The following is a 20,237-nucleotide window of genomic DNA, read 5'->3' as shown; positions in this document are numbered from 1 at the left end:
GCTCGGTGTTACCAGGTGCTTGGAAGTGGAATGAAGACATCTTTTCCTCTAGGCTAAAGGTTAGCTCCCGATTTCTTCATAAAAATTAACAATCAGGGACCTAACACAACAGCTGCATTAGCTAATTCTCCCCTTGCAAGTGCTGGGATCCCATATGGTCACTGGTTTGTGTCCTGGCTGCCCCACTTCTCATCCAGCTCCCTGTTTGTGGCCTGGGAAACAGTGGAGGACGACCCAAAGCTTTGGGACCCTGCATCAGCCTGGGAAACCTGGAAGAAGCTCCTGGCTGCTGTGTTCGGATCATCTCAGCTCTGGCTGTTGCAGCCACTTGGGGAGTGAACCAGCAGATGGAAGACCTTTCTGTTTCTCCTTCTCTCTAGATCTGCCTTTCCAATAAAAATAAATAAATCTTTAAAAAAGGAAAAAAAATAGAGGTTGATGCTGTGGCACAGCAAGTAAAACCACTACCTGCGGTGCCACATCCCACATCCCATATGGGCTGCTCCAGCTGCCTGCAGTCGTTGGGATTGGACCAGGCAGAAACTAGGAATCTAGAACTCAATAAGTCTCTGACGTGGGTGGCAGGGACCCAGTTACTTGAGCCACCACCTGCTGTCTCCTAGAGTGTATGTTAGCAGAAGTGCTGATTGTAAGTGCAAGAGCCAGGATTGTAAGTGTAAGAGCCAGGACTGGAGTAAGGCACTCCATCATGGGTGCAAGCATCCCAAGTGGCGATAGCTGCTATGCCAATCCCTTGTCCACAGGCAGCCTCTAGAAGTTCTGAACTTCATGCCAGGCTCCTGGCTGGCTGCTGGGGCTCTAGGATCAGTTGGGTATGTTTGTCCTGACCAGGTCAGAGGTGGCACCAGAGGGAGTGTCAGGTGTCAACAGGAAGCTATGCTGTAGTCATGAGCATAGAACACAGCTGTTGAACACAGAGGTCATGGTGAGCAGGGAGGGCTTTCACAGTGGAGGTGACTTCAGGCTGGCCTCCAAGACTGAGGGGATTGTCCCTCTAGGTACCTGTAGAAACTCAAGCAGGAGCTAGCACTGGGGCTGGGGAGGGAGTGGGTGACAGTGGGTGACAGGAGGCCTGATGGGCAGAGGCCAGACCCCAGGACCTTGTTGAGGGCAGAGTCACTGCATTTAGCAGAGATGAAGCACCTATATTTGAATTATTTGAATTTCTGATGAGCTGCAATGCAAATAACTTTTTTTTTTTTTTTTTTTAGTGTAATGCCCCAAACATTTCATGGGTTCTACTTAAAAAAAAAAAAAACCCTTTTGTGTGTTTGAAATGTAAGTGGAATGGGACAGCCTATACTTTATCTGGCAGCCTTCCTTGTGTGCTTGGTTCGCAAAAGAACCAGCTGAAGCGCATATGGGGACAAGTTCTGGGGACTTGCTGGAGCAGGTGGACTTTGCAGAGTAATATGGAAGGTGACACAGGACACGGGCAGGTCAGGTGATGGGCAAGGACAGTCAGTGAGGCAGTTGAGGAGACTGGCGCCATAGCGGAGCTCAGGTGAGGCCAGGGGCCAGCTCAGAGCTGGGTGGGGCCTCTCCCACTGCCCAGGTCAGGTCCTTGCAAGGGTCCTCCCCAGCCAACCGTGCAATAGTGGGAGTCTCTGCATCCGGGTCTAGCCTACTGCAAAGGGCCACAGCTCAAAGATGAGGGTGTAAGAGAGAGAGAGCAAGGGTAGCAAGCATAGACCAGAAATGGAAAGGAAAGGGCAACAAGACTGAAAGGTGTCCAGGGATGCTGAGGAGAGGGGTGGCTGTTTGAGGGTCCCCTACTGAACAGAACCCAGGATTCCTGTGTGGAGTACTAGACCCGGCGCAGGCTGACCTCATGTCCCTCACTTTTCTGGTACGCCTCCCCTCCTCCCAGGCACCAGCCATACAGGTGTCTTATCGGCAGTCACCCTATGTTGAAGGTGCTCAATGCCTTCTTGTTGCTTTGAGCACTTTACATCTTGGACTTGGGGGACCCTTGTTAGGAACTCTGTGATGTGGCTGCTAATGCTGTCCCAATTACGTGTTGCAGGCATCAGACTTTAGGTCAGACAGCCTTGAAGGCCCCTCCCATCCCTCAGCCAGCAGGGGCCCCTGGGAATCCTGCTGCCTGGGAGGAAAGTCTGTAGGATTAACCTCAACACCACCCTCTTCCCTAGCCACAGGCCCCACTGCCAGGTATCTGTAACACAAACTGGGTCCCCAACAGCTCCGCAGTGAAGCCCATCCGGAGGCCCAACACAAATCATTTTGTCTCTTTGTCATGATAATGAATACTTTTCAGTTGTAATTATACATCTTTCTGCTTCTTCACCTGATCGGTGCCCTTCTAAATATATGTATATGTACACACATACTTATGTATGTTTCAAAACATTGATTTTATTTATTTGCAAGGCAGAATTACATAGAGAGAGAGAGAGAACCATCCACTTGTTCATTTCCTACATGGCTGTAACATCCAGGGTTGAGCCAGGTTGAAGCCAAGAACTTCTTAGTGGTCTTCCATGTGGATGTGGGTGGCAGGGGCACAAGCACTTGAACTGTTTCCTGCTGCTTTCACAAGTTCATTATCAAGTGGAACAGCCAAGACTCGAACTGGTCCCCATATGGGATGCCATGTTGCAGGCATGTGGCACCTACTATCCCATAGCGCAGGCCCCTGGGGGACCTTTTTCACAGTCTCTAAACCACCCAGCACAGGGCCTGACCCAGAATGGAGGCTCAGTAAACAATCCCTGAGTAACCCAGGTCCCTGGGCAGCTTTGATACTCACTTGTGTCCTAACTGGATCCTCAGACCCAGCATGGAGAGAGAGGCGTCTGTTGATTGAGTCTTTGGAAACACAGAACTAAAGTGAGTCTGAAATGTTTCTGATTTTTGACCACAGAGCTAAGAAAATCCAAAGTCAGCAGACTGGAAAAGAACTCTCAGTATTCAACAAATGCCAACGAGCTAGAGCCAGACTGAACAGAGGGAGGGATTGAGTGCTGGTGTCTGAGAAATGATGGACGTGCCTAGGCCATCCCTGGATTCTATTCTCTTTCTTAGTCTTCCTGACACTCCCCGTGGAGGTGCTGGATCCCTGTGTCAGAGTGACAGGTGTCACTCAGGCCCCTGTCTGACCTGAGGAGGAGCAGGATACACACAGAGGCCTGCCTGCAGAGTGCCTGCTCCTCCTTCTACATCCAGGAAAGAGGAGGCTTAGGGAAGCACGAGCCAGGTCTTGTTCTCCAGGAGCCGGGCTGTCCTGGGGACTGAGTCCTGGGGGTGTGGGCATCAGGGGTTTAGAGGAGAGGCTGGTCTCATGGGCTGGGGCATCCTGGGTTGGTAGGGAAGAGGCCTGGGGCATCCAGGGGAGCAAGTGAGTGAAGGTGTGCAACAGGTCACATCCATGGCAGCACCCATCTGCTGGGGAGGGGGCCAGAGCTGCCATCAGGGCTGTGCTAGAGAGGCTCAGTCTCCTCTTGTCAGGGTTCGCTCCTGAACAGCAGATGTATTATCATTATCAGTTAAGTTCTCCTGTCCCTCATCAGAAATCCTAGTGCCAGGGCTGGCATTGTGGCATAGTGGATTAAGCCAGTGCTTGTAAAGTCATCATTCCGTGTGAGCACCACATTGTGTCCTGGCTGTTCCAGTCCCCATTGAGCTCCCTGCTAATGTGCCTGGGAAAGCAGCAAGGATGGCCCATGTGCTTGGGCCCTGTACCCATGTGGGAGACCCAGGAGAAACTCTTGGCTTTAGACAAGGCCAGCTATGGCTGTTGCAACCATTTTGGAAGTGAACCAACAGATGAAAGATCTTTCTCTCCGTTTCTGTAATGCTAACTTTCAAATAAATAAATCCTCGAAAATATCCTAGTGCCAAATAAGTCTCAGGATTCTGATGATCTTTCTTGATTTCATTTTTTGAATATTCATTTATTTGAAAGGCAGAGTGACAGAGAGAGGGAGATCTGCTGGCTCACTCCCTAAATGGCAGAAACAGCCACATCTGATCCAGGTTCAAGCCAGTAGCCCGGAACTCCATCCGCATGTCCCACATGGGTGTCAGGGATCCTTGGGCCATCACCCACTGTCTTCCCAGATGCCTTGGCAGGGAGCTGGATCAGAAGCAGAGTAGCCAGGACTCCTAGGATACTTGTGTCACAAGCAAGTGGTGGCTTAACTCAGTAGGTGACACTGCTGGCCCCTCTTTTCAATTTTAGAGTGATTCTCACCTGCTGTGGTAACATGATGAAGCCAGCTTGTGCAGAGGCCTCTCTCGGGCCCAAGGGGCATCTGTCTCTGTTACAAGGCTCAGGGCAAACTCCAGCCTGAGGTAGGGCCATTATGGGTGTCTCTGTGACTGTCCTTGCTAATCCTTGCCTTCAAAACTGACAGCTCAGTTAGAGATGAGGACATACCTCCAGCAGGAGAGGTGCTGCTCTGCCTCTGTGCCAGAGCCCCATTTGCCCCAGGAGCTGGGCTGTTCCAAGTAATCACCACACAGGTGCCAGGGTAAACCTGAGCTCCCCACCACCCTGCAGGTGCAATGCCTCCCAGGCTAGATGGTAGGTTGCACATTTCCCATGCACTGTGTAGCCGGCTTACTCGTCTCCAGGGGCATGGTTAACAGCAAATGAACAGCTTCTCATGCCAGAAGACAAGGGCTTAGTTCGCCCTTAACCACAGGTGCATCCACCATGTCATCATGGGTAATACTTTTCTCAAGGAGGGTGGAAAATGCATGGTCATTACAGAAAGTAGCTGAGTGAAGACTAAACAAGCCTCACGTTGGCACAAGCCAGGTTCTGTACCACATGAGTTACAAGATAAACCTTTCAGAGTTCTGGTTTTTAGCATTAAGGGTTAGTCGGAGTGGGTGTGATGAACAGAATGTTTTGGGAAAATATTTGTTGGGGAAAAGTGCAAGTTGCCTTCATCACCACACCACCAGAGGGCACCAGGTCACCATGATCACTTGGATGTTCACTGATGGAGGTTGTCCCCTGGCTTCAGCTTGCAGATGCCAGCAGGTTACCCAACCTGAAAGAACTACTGCAGTCCTCGGGAGACCATGACAGGCGGGCCTGGGACCTGGTGAGCTGGATCTTGTCCTCCAAGGTCCTAACGATCCACAGTGCCGGCAAGGCAGAGGTGAGACTGGGTTCTGGGACCGTGCCAGATGTGCCCCAAGTGCTGAAAATGCTGAGTTCTGGGCCTTACTCTGAGAACTGGGTTATGCCTCTTAAGAAGGTTATTGCATGCATGAGGGAGAAGGAGAGAGAGAGAGCTTCTGTCCACTGGTTCACTCCCCAAATGGCCACAACTGCTGGAGCTGAGCTGATCCAAAGCCAGGATCTAAGAACTTCTTCTCAGTCTCCCACATATGTTCAGGGTCCCAAGAACCAGAGCCATTCTCTGCTTCTGTCCCAGGTTACAAGCAGGGAGCTGGATGGGAAGTGGAGCAGCCAGGACACGAACTGGTGCCCAAATGGGATGCTGGTATTTGAGAGTGGAAGATTAGCCTGTTGAGCCAAGGTGCCAGCCCCATGGCTGCTTAAATTTTTTTTTAAGATTTATTTATTTTTATTGGAAAGATTGATAGAGAGTAGGAGAGGCAGAGAGAAAGATCTTCTACCTGCTGGTTCACTCCCCAAGTGACTGCAATGGTTGGAGCTGAGCTGATCTGAAGCCAGGAGCCAGGAGCCAGGAGCTGCTTCTGGGTCTCCCATGCGGGTGCAGGGTCCCAAGGCTTTGGGCCATCCTCTGCTGCTTTCCCAGGCCACAAACAGGGAGCTGAATGGGAAGTGGAGCAGCTGGGATTAGAACCGGTGCTCATATGGGATCCTGGTGCTTATAAAGCAAGGGCTTTAGCCACTAGGCTACCGCACCAGGCCCTTTAAAAAGATTTTAAAGTTCATTTGAAAAACACAGTGACAGAAATAGAGATCTCAGATCCACTGGTTTGCTCTTCATGTGGTCACAATAGTCAGGGCTGGTCCAGGCCAAAGCCAGGAGCCTGGAACTTCATCTGGATCTTTCATGTGGGCGGCAGGGACCCAAGTAATTAGGTCATTTCCCACTGCTTTCTCAGGTGCATAAGCAAGGAGCTGGATCAGAAGTGGAGCAGACAAGACTTAAACTGGCACCCAAATAAATGCCTGTGGCGCAAGTGGTGGCTTAACCCACTCTTCCACAACACTAGCCCTGGATCTTTTATTTTTGGGTCTCTGCCATGTTGTGGATGTCAGGTCATGTTGGCCAAGCCCAGATTCAGGCAGTGGAGAAACCAGCCATCTGTTGATGGAATCTTGGTGACATGTGCCCTGATGGACAGGAGTTCAGGCCAGCATTTATGGCCATTTTTGTACTTTGTCACACCTTCCTGTCCCATGAGATCATTGTAAAGGTAGGATACAGAAAATAGATGAAAGTATTGGGAATATGAACGGTGAGCTTGCGTATACATTAATGTTGCCATGGTTACCTGTTCTCATGAGAACTAGTCCAGGGCTTTGGGATGTAACTTTTTAAAAAAAGATCTATTTATTTTTATTGCAAAGTCAGATATACAGAAAGGAGGAGAGACGGAGAGGAAGGAAGATCTTCTGTCCATTGATTCACTCCCCAGGTGTCCGCAATGGCTGTTGCTGCTCAGAAAAGTAGCCAGGAACCCATAGCCTCTTCCGGGTTTCCCATGTGGGTGCAGGGTCCCAAGGCCCTGGGCTGTCTTTGACTGCTTTCCCAGGTCACAAGCAGGGAGCTGGATGGGAAGCGGGGCTGCCGGGTTTAGAACTTACGTGGCTCCCATATGGGATCCTGACATGTGCCAAGCGAGGACCTTAGCTGCTAGGCTATCATGCTGGGCCTGGGAGGTCATTTTTGTGACACATTTTCCAGCTGCTCAGGTCAAACAATGATTCCTTTTACGTTTTTAAGTTTGAAAAGATCCAGAAGCTGACTGGGGCCCCTCACACACCTGTCCCTGCCCCGGACTTCCTGTTTGAAATTGAGTACTTCGACCCAGCCAATGCCAAATTTTATGAGACCAAAGGAGAACGAGACCTGTTCTACGCCTTCCATGGCAGCCGCCTTGAAAACTTCCATTCCATCATCCACAATGGGCTGCACTGCCACCTGAACAAGGTAGGGTGGGGATGGTGATGGAGGTGGTGATAGAGGCCGGGGAAGGGTGCGGGTGGGTAGGCTGACAGTGGCCTCGCCATTGCAGTGTGGCCAGCAGGCTGGTATTAGTTAGAGCCTTGAGAACACAGTGTCCTAGCTTACCCTGGACCTGAACCAGAACCTGTGTCATTCCAAGGTCATCATGACCTTGAAGCATCCATTTCAGTAGCAGTCCCAGCCTTGGCTGTCCATGTGGAATCCCATGGGGAAGTAAAAAAAAATCCTACCCAGGATGGGGGTGAGAGGACAGCCGGGCTGACCGCCTGAGTCTCCCTGGCAGTGGGGCCCAGATGTGACTTTGCCTTCGGTGGGGGAGGGAGTCCCAGTGTATGACTTGCCCAAGCTGCTAATGGAGTTCCCTGTCAGAGGCACCCGTGTCCCTGGGGAGCTTGTCAGGAATGCACAGGCCCACGCTAGTCCACTCCTGGAGGCTCACATGCATGGTGCCATCAGAGCAGCTTCCACTATTGGAGTGCTCCAGGGTCCAACATCGGGGTCCCAGGGCGAGGTCCTCCCCCACAGCCTAGGCCCCCTTGAGCTGCTTTCCTCCCAGTTTTAGGAATCCAGGTTGTCCAGCGCCTGCTTGCTGCTGACACTGCTTTACCCCTGGGTCAGATGTGGAAGGAAGATGACAGGCTGTGGAGTGGCAGAGATGTAGATGACTCTGTGGCTCGGGCGTGTTGACTTAAGCTCTGTGAGCCTCAGTTTCCTCATCTGTAAAATAAGATGCCATGACTTGCCCTGTGGTGGTGGGAGGCTTGAAATGGAGCATGTATGCACAGGCTTCTTCGTGTACCCGAGCCCACCGGAGGCATGGCAGCTGTTGGGGGTAGGGGTGGACCAGGGTATCCAGGAGCTGTGGAAGGGCTGCCTGCCTTCGCTTATATTGTGGAGGAGACCAGCGGAGCCCTAGGCTCAGTTGTAGCTAGTGCCATCCTGGGGTCACAGGGAGAGACATTTCCCCACATCTCATCGGAGTTTGCTGTTACCATGGCCAGCCTGCTGACACCTAGGGACCTCCATGTCTCCTGAAGTTGCCTGGGGCAGCTGTAGGCAGTTCATGGGGTTGGGTACCTGGTCTGTACTGTGGCACCTCAGGAAGCCTGGCATCTGCTAAGAGCCACCCATCCCCTTCAGGTCCCTGGGCCGGGTGAGGAGGCTTATTAGAGGGATCCCACCTGCATCTCTGAAGGTGTGATCTTGTTCTCGTGGTGTGGACAGCCCATGTGTCCCACCAATAACCTTGCACAAGATTGCCTGGGTCTGGGGAGGGATGAACACCTGGCAGACCCAGGCACAGAGCTTGGATGTGGGGTCAGGAGAGAGGGAGCCCTGTGTCCTGGGAGAGGTCTGTGTCAACTGGTGAGGGGTGGGGGTGCTACCTCCCCTGGCAGGGAGCTTCCCAGAGGTTAAGTGATGGAATTGTGGAAACTGGTGCCAATGAGTGAGACTGTTGTCAGTACCCCAACACAGGGTGTACTTTGGTGAGCTCTTCCAGTTTACTTATCACTTCAAGACACTGGAACTGTTGCTTAGAGCTAAAGGTTGATTTCAGACTGAATGGAAAGCCCAGGCATTGTCAGCAGCTGCCTAAATGTTATGTTGAGAAGGACACTGTGTCAGCTTGGCCAGGTGCCACGTGACTGATATGATAACGTTGGCCATTGCTGTGATTGTTGTTGTCTACCATGAGCAAAGCCTGTGGTTGCTGCACCTGCTGTAGTTTCCACTTGTAATTCCTTCACCTTGCACGCTTCTCTGTTTCTATTAAGATTTCTTAGGCCTGGCCTAGTGGCTGAAGTCCTTACCTTGCACGCCCAGGATCCCATATGGGCGCTAATTTTAATCCTGGCGGCCCTGCTTCCCATCCAGCTCCCTGCTTGTGGCCTGGGAGAGTGGTTGAGGACAGCCCAAGGCCTTGGGACTCTGTACCCATGTGGGAGATTTGGGGTAGGCTCTGGGCTCCTGGCTTCAGATTGACGCAGCTTTGGCCATTACAGCCACTTGGGGAGTGAATCAACAGATGGAGGATTTTTCTCTCTGTCTCTCCTCCTCTCAGAATATCTGACTTTCCAATAAAAATCTTTGAAAAAAATTTCTTTATTTACTTGCAAGGCAGATAGGGGTGGTGGTGGAGGCAGCAGGAGAGATTCCATCTGCTGCTTCACTCCCCAAATAGCTGCAACTGCTAGAGCTGTGCCAAGCTAAAGCAAAGGATCAGGGACTCATCTAAGTCTTCTGCATAGGGGGCAAGAGCCCAAGTACTTGGGCCATTTGCTGCAGCCTCCCCAGGTACGTTAGCAGGAAGCTGGATCAGAAGCTGAATGTTGAAAATCAGGGCCTGGAGCTGGCACTCCAGTGTGAAATGCTGGTATTGCAGGTGGAGCTTAATTTGCTGCATTGCAGTGTTGGCCCATAACATGCTTTTTCATGGTGGGTACCAAGTTGGCCTGTGCCAACTTGTTGCAATATCAAGTTGGTACCAAGTACTTGGTGGATACTGGTTTAGCATTTTGTTGGTCAACACCAGCACAAAGAGTGAAACAGAGCCTGCCTTTTGCAGAGCGCTCCCTTGTTTAGTTACAGCGTCTGCTTCTGACTCACGCCTTTTCCAAGGAAGGACTCAGAGTCCCTCTCTCTCACAAGGGTTAACTCCCTCGCTGCACGCAAAGCTGTTCCTGTCCCTGTGCTCAGTGCCATTCACATCCCAAGAATTGCAGCATCATTTCACACAGAGACCCTGTCTCTCACGTGCGCACCATGCCTAGAGTCTTGCTGGATATCCTATGCCCATGTCTCATGTCACCTTTGGCCACGACTTAGGAAGGAAAGACTGTTACCCCTCTCTTGTGGATGCAGAGCCTGAGCCAGCAAGGGTTTATGTAATTGCCAGCTGTGGGATTGAAGCTGAGGCCTGTTTGGATGATGATGCCTATGTTTTTCCCATTCAGCCTTGACCACAGGGAACTGCTAATTTGCCAGACCAGGTGGCCAAATGCATAGTCAGTCCAACCACTGTCAGATGGGAATGTACTCAGTAAGAGTGCCATGAGGATGCCCCAGGTTGTTGGCACCCACATCTTGTTGGGAACAAAAAGGAGTCGAACTGTTCTATTTACAACTTGGTGGGAATCTTCTCGTAGTGTTGGTACTCGCCATTCACCTGGCTGTGTCTCTTCTCTGTCGGCCTCTGCCATTTCAGACATCCTTGTTTGGAGAGGGGACTTATCTCACCAGTGACCTGAGCCTGGCCCTCATCTACAGCCCCCATGGCCATGGCTGGCAGCGCAGCCTTCTCGGCCCCATCCTTAGCTGTGTGGCCGTGTGCGAGGTCATTGACCATCCGGATGTTAAGTGCCAAACCAAGAAGAAGGGTGAGTGAGCGCACAGCCCAGCCATTGGGTGGAGCACCTGTTGGTACCCAAGGGTGGGTGAGGTCAGAGCAGTGCAGGACAAGAGGACAGGAGCCTGCCTTCCAGGAGGGGAGTCTTCACAGGGGTTGAACACACCACAGGAAAGACCACAGAACAACTGGATGGGTAGGGAGGGCCTGGGGAGAGGCTGGTGAGGTTTGTGGGGATCATTCAGAGCAAGGACCCATCTTGTGTGGTCAGGGTGGTCAGGGAGAGCTGTAGGGAGGAGGCAAGAGTTCAGTAATGAACAGGAGAGTGACATTGTGGCCTAGTGGGTAAAACCACTGCCTAGGACACTGGCATCCCATATGGGTGCCAGTTAATATCCTGTCTAGTCCACTTTCAGTCCAGCTTCATGCTAATTGCCTGGGGAATATAGCAGAACATGGTCCAAATGCTTGGACCCGTGCACCCATATAGGAGACTTTGGTTTCTGACTTCTGCTTGGCCCAACCCCAGATACTCTGGCCATGTGAGGAGTGAATCAGTGGATAGAAGATTTTTCTTTCGCTGTTTCTCCCTCTCCCTCTGTAATTCTGAATTCCCTCTAAATTATTTATTAAAGATTTATTTATTTTGATTTGAAAGGCAGATGTACAGAGCGGAGAGACAGAGACAAAGATCTTCCATTTGGGTTCTCTCCCTAAATGCTCACAATAACCAGAACTGAACCAATACAAAGCCATGAGCTTCTTCTGGGTCGCCAGGTAGATGCAGGGTCTCAAGTACTTGGGCTGTCTTCTTATGCTTTCCTAGACCATGAGCATGGAGCTGGATGGGAAGTGGAGCACCCAGGACAGGAACCAGCACCTATATGGGATTCTGGTGTTTGCAAGGGGAGAATTAGCCAATTGAGCCATCATGCTGGACTCATATAAATGAATCTTTAAATAAATAAATGATGGGCAGGGATGGTGAGACCAGAGCATGGGCTTCTTTGGGCGTGGAATTTCGTCTTAGGCCCCTGGAGAGGCGACTCTGTGTGCAGCCAGAGAACCAGTAATGGAGCAGATGTCTCAGCAGAGAAAGCGTCTGGAATGTACTTGTCAGTCAGTAGATGCCAGCCTAACACTACACACACTGGTGGAGATGCTGTGAGCTGCTCAGGCACATGCTGGAGCCCCTGGGGCAGAGGCGTGGGGAGAAGCTGAGGCCAGAGAAGTCAAGGCTGGGCTCTCTAGGGAGTGGTGATAAAGCTGGCCATGTTGTCTCTACCTCACTTGTGTGTCCCTGACACATGCTCCCTGTTGTGCTGCTACAGTTGTAGATCCGACATCCTGTCTCCAGAGGAGGCCTCTTGGTCAGTCTGAGATGAGGAGGTAGAAAGCTGCCTGGCACAGCCTCTATTATAAAGTAATTTGGCATCCCGAGTGCCTAGGTCTGGCACCGTCTTCCCGGGCCAGATGCCTGTATCCTTAGGAGGTTTGCAAACTGTGAGATGAGCCAGCCCAGGGAGGTCTTGCTGCCCCTGCTGCCATAAGCAGGCAGCCTCAGCCTTTGTGGTTTTATGGGTTCCTTGTTTTGTTTTTAAGATTTATTTATTTTTATTTGAGAGGCAAAAATACAGAGACAGAGAGAAGGAGAGATAGAGAAAGGTCTTCCATCCACTGGTTCACTTTCCAAATGACTGCAACGGCCAGAGCTAAACTGAACCAAAGCCAGGAGCCAGCAGCTTCTCCTAGGTCTCCCATGTGGGTACAGTGGCCCAACGATTTGTGCCATTTTCCAGTGCTTTCCCAGACACATGAGCAAGGGAATTGATAGGATGAGAAACAACTGGGACTCAAACAGGTACACTTTTGGGATGTTTGTGTCACAGTTAGAGGCTTAACTTGCTACACTACAACATTAGCCCTGGTTTTCTAATTTTTAAAGCAATCTTGGTAGGAAGGGTGGAAAGTGAGTGTCCTCAGGAACTCATATCCTGAGTGGTTGGTTTGCACCTCCACCTGAAGGGGTCTTTTCCAGGTGAGGCCTGTTCCTAGGTTCTAGCCACAGAGCAATTCATTGACTTCTTCCCTCTGCTTTCCCTCCACTCATCTGTGCCCCTTTCTTTGTGCCCCTTTTGTTTTCCTGATATTTTTTTCTTCCTCCCTTTTTTCTTTCTGCTGTGGTCTCCTGGCAGTAGTGCTGTGTCACATCTGAGGAATCTTCTGAAAGTTCATGCAAAGTACGTATTCTAAACCAACCATGGGAGCAGGTATTTGGTGTGGCAGGGTAAGGCCCTGCTTGGGATGCTTACATCCCAGAGTAGAGACCCAGGTTCAAGTCCCAGCTCTGCTTGCAGTTGAACATCCTGCTGATGCACACCAGGGGAGGCAGCAGGTGAGGCTTCAAGTACTTCAGTCCCTGCCAACCACTGAGAGACCCGGATTAAGTTTCTGGCTCTTGGCTTCATCTGGCCCAACCCTGGCTAAAATTAGGAAGCATTTGGGAAGTGAACCAGTACATAGTACATCTCTCTCCATCTATCTTTGTGCTTTTAAAGCAAAATAAAGTTTGAGGTTCATTTTCCATGAATTTGATTTTAAATTGCCTGCACAGCCTGTTCTTCAGCCTGCAGGGCCTGTTCACCCTTGAGGCTGGAGGCTTGCTGCCTTCTTTGTCATCCTGGTCCTCTTTGGTGATTGTGTCCTCCCCTCTCCTCATTCAGATACCAAGGAGATAGACCGCCGAAGGGCAAGGATCAAACACAGTGAAGGGGGAGATATCCCACCCAAGTACTTCGTGGTCACCAATAACCAGCTTCTGCGAGTGAAGTACCTGCTGGTGTACTCACAGAAGCAGGCCAAGAGGTAAGAAGGACTGGAGACCGTATATATGCAGCATGGTCAGCGTGCTTTCCCATCAGCCTCAGGCCTGCACTATGCAAAGTGTATACAGTGCTGTCCAGACACTGTTGGGGAGTATGAGGCAGGGAAGATGTGATCCTGACCCGCTAAGGACTGAATATTCTAGGGAAGAAGAGAGATTGGTAAACATCAGTAGCATAGGAGACCACCCCTAACAGAAGTGCCACTCAGCCAAAAGACTCATGACCATGGTCCTAAAACCATTGATACGTTCAGGTTGAGAGGCAGGGAGTGGTGGACCCCTGGCCGCAGGGGCTGTTGAGTCAGCATCTGCCCCTCTCTGGTCCCAAGCTGCTTCAGATCACCTCTAAGGTCAGGGTGTTGCACCAGCAGCAGGTAAGGGTCTGCAGCTCTCAGGAACCACAGTTGGAGCTGGTCCCAGCTCAGCAGCATGGTAGCATGGTAGCGAAGAACAGTGGGGTTCTCACAATGGAGGGTCACCTTGAGGTCTTGCTGTACTGTGGGAGTCCACGTCAGGGATGCTAGTGGGGATGGGCAGCAGGTGGCCCGGTGCGATAGCAGAAGGGTGTTATTTAATAATCCTCACTTCTCTGTTTCTGAGTTTCATGGACCAGCAAAACATCAGCCCCTCACTGCGCAAATTTGAAAATGTATAAAGGATTCTTGGCCAAGTATGAGTATGGGTGTGTGTGTGGGCGGGGGGATGGTGGTGTTATCCCTTAGGTTAAAGTCATTTGGCATTTTCTAACTTGGGAATTCCATTCCTTGCCTGCTTCTTCCCTGGTGTCTGTGTGTGATGCACACTTGAATGGTTGAGGTCAGCTCCTTACTGGGCCAGCTTGGAATTTTGTCTGTCTGTGTGTCTGAAAGCAAAAAGACTTTTTTTCCCCCTTGGGGACCTGTCACCTGCCACTATTTGGGCAAAGACCCTGAGCTAGGTCAGCCCTCCAGACAGTAAAGTCTTGCATAACACAAGACTGGATACAGAAAGTATCAGGGGGAGGGAAGTGGAAAGAGAGGGGCTGAGCTCATTGCATAGCTGTCTTTGTGCAACTAGAAAATGTTCTGTTGAAAGGCACGTCAGTGCCAGGACAAGCGGCCCTGGATTTCTCAGGCCAAGGAGCACAAAGCTTCATGTCATGGCTCATGTAGAGGATGGAATTCATCCTTTCATCTTCCCTGAGCCAAAGCTTGTTGCCTACACTTTCAAGAGAAGATGTTTTTTTCTCTTTTTGGCCCAATACCACTCTTTTTTCCCCCCTCCATCAGCAGGGCTTCAAGCCAGCTCTCCTGGGTTTCCAGCCATTGGTTCACGGTGATGATAACCCTTTACCTGCTGCTGCTACTCATAGTGAGCATCATCAACTCCTCGGCATTCCAGCACTTCTGGTATCGCTCCAAGAGATAAGCTCTTGGGGCCTGGCGTTGCGGGGACCACCTCCACCGTGTGCCTTACTGAGAATGATTGCCCCTCCCCTCGTCCAGCCAGGTTAGAGCCTGGGGGGGCTAGCCCCTCTAGGAAGGCGGGACACAGGACCATCTTTGAGTGACATTTGCTTTGACCATGCCTCCAGCCATGCTCAGCTGGGAACTGCCAGCCCCTCACTCTGAGTTTTCATGGGGGAGCCCTGTCATTGGCTTCTTCTGAAATGGTCTGAGGGAGTTGCTTTTCAGCCAGGGCCGAAGGAAGAAGTCCTGCTGCGTTTGGAAAACAGTGTGTCCAGGCTGTCAGTGGCGTGTTTACAATCGCTCCTGGAGGAGGCTGGCCTTCTCTAATGCTTTCTGGAAGGTATAAAGTGCGTAGTGGGGACTATCAATCACTGGGCAGTTGCCTTGTTTTGACTCCACAGTCATGTTTCTCATAAAAGACAGCAGGCTTAGTTTTGAATTCCATCAGCCTTTTGTGTGTGAGTGCAAAGCATTTTCACGGTTTTTCTCAAGTCAACAAATGGCCCCCTGCTGCAGCTGTTGCCTGCTCCCTCTCATGCAAGCTGAGGACGGCACAAGGAAGGGGACCCAGCCACAAACCACTCGAGGCGCCATCGTCTTCTAAAAATTAATCAACCAAATTACAGCTGAGATGGAATCCAATGTTTGCTGATTTTGGTTTTTTTTTTTTTTTCAACCACTACATGACAACTTTGTGAACCAAGCAAAAGGGGAAATTGCTTAACTGAGAGCTCCATCTGGCCAGCATCCATGGTTTGCTTTCTGGCTGTGTCTTGGAGAGATGATTTGAGTGACAGGCTTGCCTCCTGTTCTTGTCCTCACAAAGCTGCCTTGACTGTGGCCTGTGGCCCTAGTGTCCACGTTGCAGGCCCTCAGAGGCTGCTGGACTTTGAGACGAGGCCTGGCTTGGTGTGCCACAGGTCCTCACGGATCAAGGGACTCTGTGGCCTGGGTCTTTGGGCGTTAGGAGAAGCTCCTGCTTGCCCAGAGAGCCACAGCCCTGTTCACTGAGTTCTTTGCCTTCTTCCCGGGAAGTTTTGGCTGCTGTGGAGCCCTGTTTGATTTTGGGTGAAGTTTCCGTAATGAAGGGGGAAATAATTTTCTATAATTTGTAAGGTTGTGCAAAAGCCACTGTAATGAATTTTACATTGAATATTGGAGCATTTAAAACATAATAAAAGTATTTTCCTAATGACCACATTTTCCTGTTTTTTTTTTAGATGTATTTATTTTACTTGCAAGTCAGAATTACAGAGAGGAAGAGACAGAGAGAGATCTTCCACTCACTATTTCATTCCCTAAATGGCTGTAATAGCTAACGTTGGGCAGATCTGGAGCCAGGAACCAAGAGCTTCTTCCAGGTCTCCCATGTGGGTACATAGGCTCATGGACTTGAACCTTCCTCCACTGCTTCCCTAGACCTAAGGCAGGAAGCTGGATTGGAAGTGGAGCAACCATGAGCCAGTGCCCATACGGGATACTGGTGCCACAGGTAGAGGCTTAGCGTACAATGCTTTGGCGCTGGCCCCTATTCATCTTGTCTTCGCTTTTCTTCCTTCATTCAGGTAGCTTAAGCTGGAGAGTGTCATCAGGCAGGATCCATGTCAAGATGCCTGTGTCCTTGGAGAGCTGACAGTCCATGGGGCGGGAGGAATAAGCATTTTAGGAAGGAGTTTTGGGGGCCAGGTGTCGTGGTTCAGCAGGTGAAGCTAACACTTGGGATGGCTACATTCCATATCAGAGGGGCAGTCTTTACCACTTCAGGTCCAACTCGCTGCTAATGCAGCTGGGAGGCAGCAGACGGGAGCCCAAGTGCCTATACCCTGCCTCCTGCATGGGAAACCCAGCTAGAATTCTTGGCATCTGGCACCTGACTTTGGCATGGCTCAGCATTGGCTGCTGTTGAATGGAAGATCTCTTTGTGTTTCTCTCACTGTGCATTTTGAATTAATGAAAACAAACAAACAAACATTTATTTATTTATAATGATTTATTTATTTATTTATATTGGAAAGGCAGATATACAGAGAGGAGGAAAGATAGGGAGGAATATCTTCCGTCAGATGATTTACTCCCCAAGCAACCACAATGGCTGGAGCTGAAACAATCCAAAGCCAGGAGCCCATATCCTCTTCCTGTCTCCCATGTGGGTGCAGGGTCCCAAGGCTTTGGGCCGTCCTTGACTGCTTTTCCAAGGCCACAAGTAGGGAGCTGGATGGGAAGCAGGGCCCCTGGGATCAGAACCAGTGCCCATATGGGATCCTGGAGCATGTTCAAGGGGAGGACTTTAGCTGCTAGGCTATCACACCAGGCCCAACATTTTATTTAAAAAGGAGTTTTGGGGAAATACTTGGCCATGAGTCCTAGTGTGATCTTAGGTTAGGAGACTCAGAGCTGACTTGCGTAGCCTTGTTGGGTATATGAGTGTTTCAGTCTCCTCGACAGGCTTTATCCTTTTTAACAGACATGCAACTGGGTCCCTAGGGTTAAGTAGCTTTGCCCAAGGTTATACGGCTGGAAAATTCCCGAGCTCAGAATTGAATCTGGTGAATTGGTTTCAGTGTCATTATTGACAACCCCATGTCTTTTGCTCCCTGGAACCTGAGGGGGAATTGATTGTAGGCTGAGAAGTTTTTGACAGGTGTTTTGGGCAGTGCAGCTCTGGCCAGTGAGGGTGAGATGGAAGAGCTCTGCTGAGCTGGAATCTGGAATCTGGAAGATTCGTCTCTGTAAAGTAATTCTTTTTTTTTTTAAAAAACACAATTCTTTATATGCACACACACACACACACACACACACACACATACATAAAACCTGACTGCCAGGCACATTTCGAAAATAAAATTTAGTTTGGGAGGCAGAGAGATATAGAAAGATTCTTTCTTTTTTTTTTTTTTTTAAGATTTTTTTACTTTTTTTGTTAAAGATTTATTTATTTTTATTGGAAAGGCAGATATGCAGAGAGGAGAGACAGAGAGAAAGATCTTCCGTCCGAGAAAGATCTTCCCCAAGCAGCCACAACAGCTGGAGCTGAGCCAATCCAAAGACAGGAGCCAGGAACTCTTCCGGGTCTCCCACATGGGTGCAGGGTCCCAAGGCTTTGGGCTGTCCTCAATTGCTTTCCAAGGCTACGAGCAGGGAACTGGAAGGGAAGTGGGGCTGCTAGGCTTAGAACCGGTGCCCATATGGGATCCTGGAGCATGCAAGGTGAGGACTTTAACCACTACACTATCATGCTGGGCCCAGAAAGATTATTTCCATCTGCTGGTTTGCTCCTTAGATGCTGGGGTCGAGTGAAGCTGAGGCCAGGAGCTGAGAACTCAATCCAAATCTCCCTTGTGGGTGGCAGGAATCCAAGAACTTGAACCATCCCTGCTAACTCCCACGCTGTGCAACGGCAGGAAGTTGGAATGGAACGTGGAGCTGGAACTCAAGTGCAAGCACTCTGACGTGGCATACGGGCACCTTAGCTGGTGTTTCTGATAGGCCAGCTGCGCACCCCCTGGTGAGTTTAGATAAGGTGGAAGGAAACTGTGGAGTCAAGGGTCCTTGTGGGTGGGTGGATGGAAGGACCTAGGCAGGGCCGCAGGATGGTTTCCACGGCTCTGGGCACTTGCCTTTGCGAGCTTCCTTCCCTCTGTGAAAAAGGTATTTAAAATGATTTTATGACTGTATTGGTAAAAATATGAATATGTGAGTATTATGTGCTAAAACATTTTGTTCCACTTAAGAGTTCATTTTTTCCTTTTGTCTCAAAAGGAAATGAAACAGTTTCATAATGTGAGCCTTGGGCACTGTGCCTGCTGTGTCCACTGGATGAGTCAGCTCTAGACCAGGGTGATGTGGGTAGTGTGAGACCCTCTGGGTGCCTGGCACTGTCCAAGCAGGAAAGAGGTAAGGCTGCAGTGAAACTCCCAGTTCTACTTAGTGCCCAGCTGGAGGCTGGTTTGCACAGGCCAGGCAGCTCCAGGGTGAAGAGGTGCAGAGGTAAGACTCCTGCTGCAAGCACACACTCCTCTGGAAGGGCAGGAGGGCCAGTCTCCTCTCGCAGCCCAGTGGCCCACTGGGCCAGGAGCCCTGCCGGGCAGTGGATAACAGATGAGACCAGAAGGTATGAAGTTGCCTACAGCCCTTGATCACTAATGCCGTGGTCAGCTTTGGGAGATGTGGTCTGTGGGTCCCTTTCAGGTGAGGTAGCTGCTTCTGGGAGCCACCCAGAATCCCAGGAAACAGTTTGCACTACAGAGAGCAGGAGTCTGACTGTGGTCAGGTGGTTTCAGACAAGTGCACAGGTACATACAAGAGAATTGTGGATCTTGAATGCCATTCAAGATCATTTGTGACAATTTCATTGTATGCTGACCGTTTACAAAACCAGGAAGGAGTGGAGTGTTTGCGAAAATGGCAAGAGCCGGATTTGGCTGTTTTCTTTAGAACCTAGTCCTAGCGCATCAGTGCCCACACCACCATGGAGCCCAGGTTGGTGTTGGCATATGGTTTGCGCAGGCATCTGCCCCGGTGCTGTGAAGTCTCTGAAGCTCCTCATTCCACAACAGGACACGCCTCTCCTTGTACCCACTCCATAGCCCCCACCTATCTCCTCATTCCTCTTCTCTACCACACCCTACCCCACCACCCCACCTCATGAGTTTTCCATCTCGTGAGTTTTGTTTGTTTTTGCTTTTGTCTACCACCCTCCTCCCACCGCCCCCCCCCCCCAACCTCTGGATGGGTTTCTGTTTGTTTCCAGACTGTCTGGGGTTGTGCACCATGGAGACAGTGTCCTGGGCTGCCTCTTTGCCCTGATCTGGTTAGAATAAGCCCCCCTCTCTTTTGCGTGCCTCTCCAACCTGACATTTAGAACATCCAAAACAAATCACGACATTCCGAAGCAAGATAGAAACCACCGTCTCCACCCCTGCCGCCTGGCGCTCCCGTCTACCTGGAAAAGGTTTCTTGAAAATTTCCAGTGTTTCACTGCAGAGTCCACATGCTAAGTCAGGAAACAACAGCTATGGACCAAGTCTTTCCTGCCAGCCATAGGACTGGCCTCTACTTGTATGGGCAACATGGCGGTGAAGTCGATGCTTCTTGTACTAAAATGCAACAGAAAGCTGCTTGCAAGTAGAACTGGGATCATCATTGTGTCCCCAAGTTAGTAAGATGTGGTAGGCCCTCAAGAAAGGTTTGTTGAGTGAAAAAAAAAAATGAATAAAAGGAAGCAAAATGTTTCCTAGCCACAGGAGATGGTGATGGTGGGATGGCCCCACAAGTGAGACTTGAAGTGTGGGACCAGCGTGTGAGGGTGTCTGACAGTTGGGTCCTTATTGTGTGACCTCGGAAGTCCTATTTGCTTTCACCACAAGTGGGGTGGGCAG

The 20,237-nt window shown here is 50.4% G+C and overlaps 1 protein-coding gene across 3 annotated transcripts in view; it reads left to right on the top strand.

The window, feature by feature from the left end:
- The window catches only part of PARP16 (poly(ADP-ribose) polymerase family member 16), a 21,290-nt gene extending 5,244 nt beyond the window's left edge, over window positions 1-16,046 (top strand). The window contains exons 2-6 of one of the 3 annotated variants that reach the window (XM_040969116.1): window positions 5,016-5,153; window positions 6,939-7,145; window positions 10,387-10,558; window positions 13,251-13,392; window positions 14,683-16,046. In XM_040969116.1, coding sequence (XP_040825050.1) covers window positions 5,016-5,153; window positions 6,939-7,145; window positions 10,387-10,558; window positions 13,251-13,392; window positions 14,683-14,818 — 795 coding nt within the window. In that variant the 3' untranslated portion in view covers window positions 14,819-16,046. Of the gene's footprint in view, window positions 1-5,015; window positions 5,154-6,938; window positions 7,146-10,386; window positions 10,559-13,250; window positions 13,393-14,679 lie in introns of all 3 variants that reach the window. The other 2 variants (XM_040969115.1, XM_040969117.1) reach the window with 2 other exon arrangements.
- Window positions 16,047-20,237: the final 4,191 nt, after the last annotated feature.

Source organism: Ochotona curzoniae, unplaced genomic scaffold, assembly GCF_017591425.1.
Source record: "Ochotona curzoniae isolate NIBS_2020 unplaced genomic scaffold, NIBS_Ocur_1.0 scaffold_4701, whole genome shotgun sequence".
Classification (NCBI taxonomy): Eukaryota; Metazoa; Chordata; class Mammalia; order Lagomorpha; family Ochotonidae; genus Ochotona; species Ochotona curzoniae.
The sequence above is the reverse complement of the archived record's forward strand: the minus strand, read 5'-3'. Positions and strand labels throughout refer to the sequence as shown.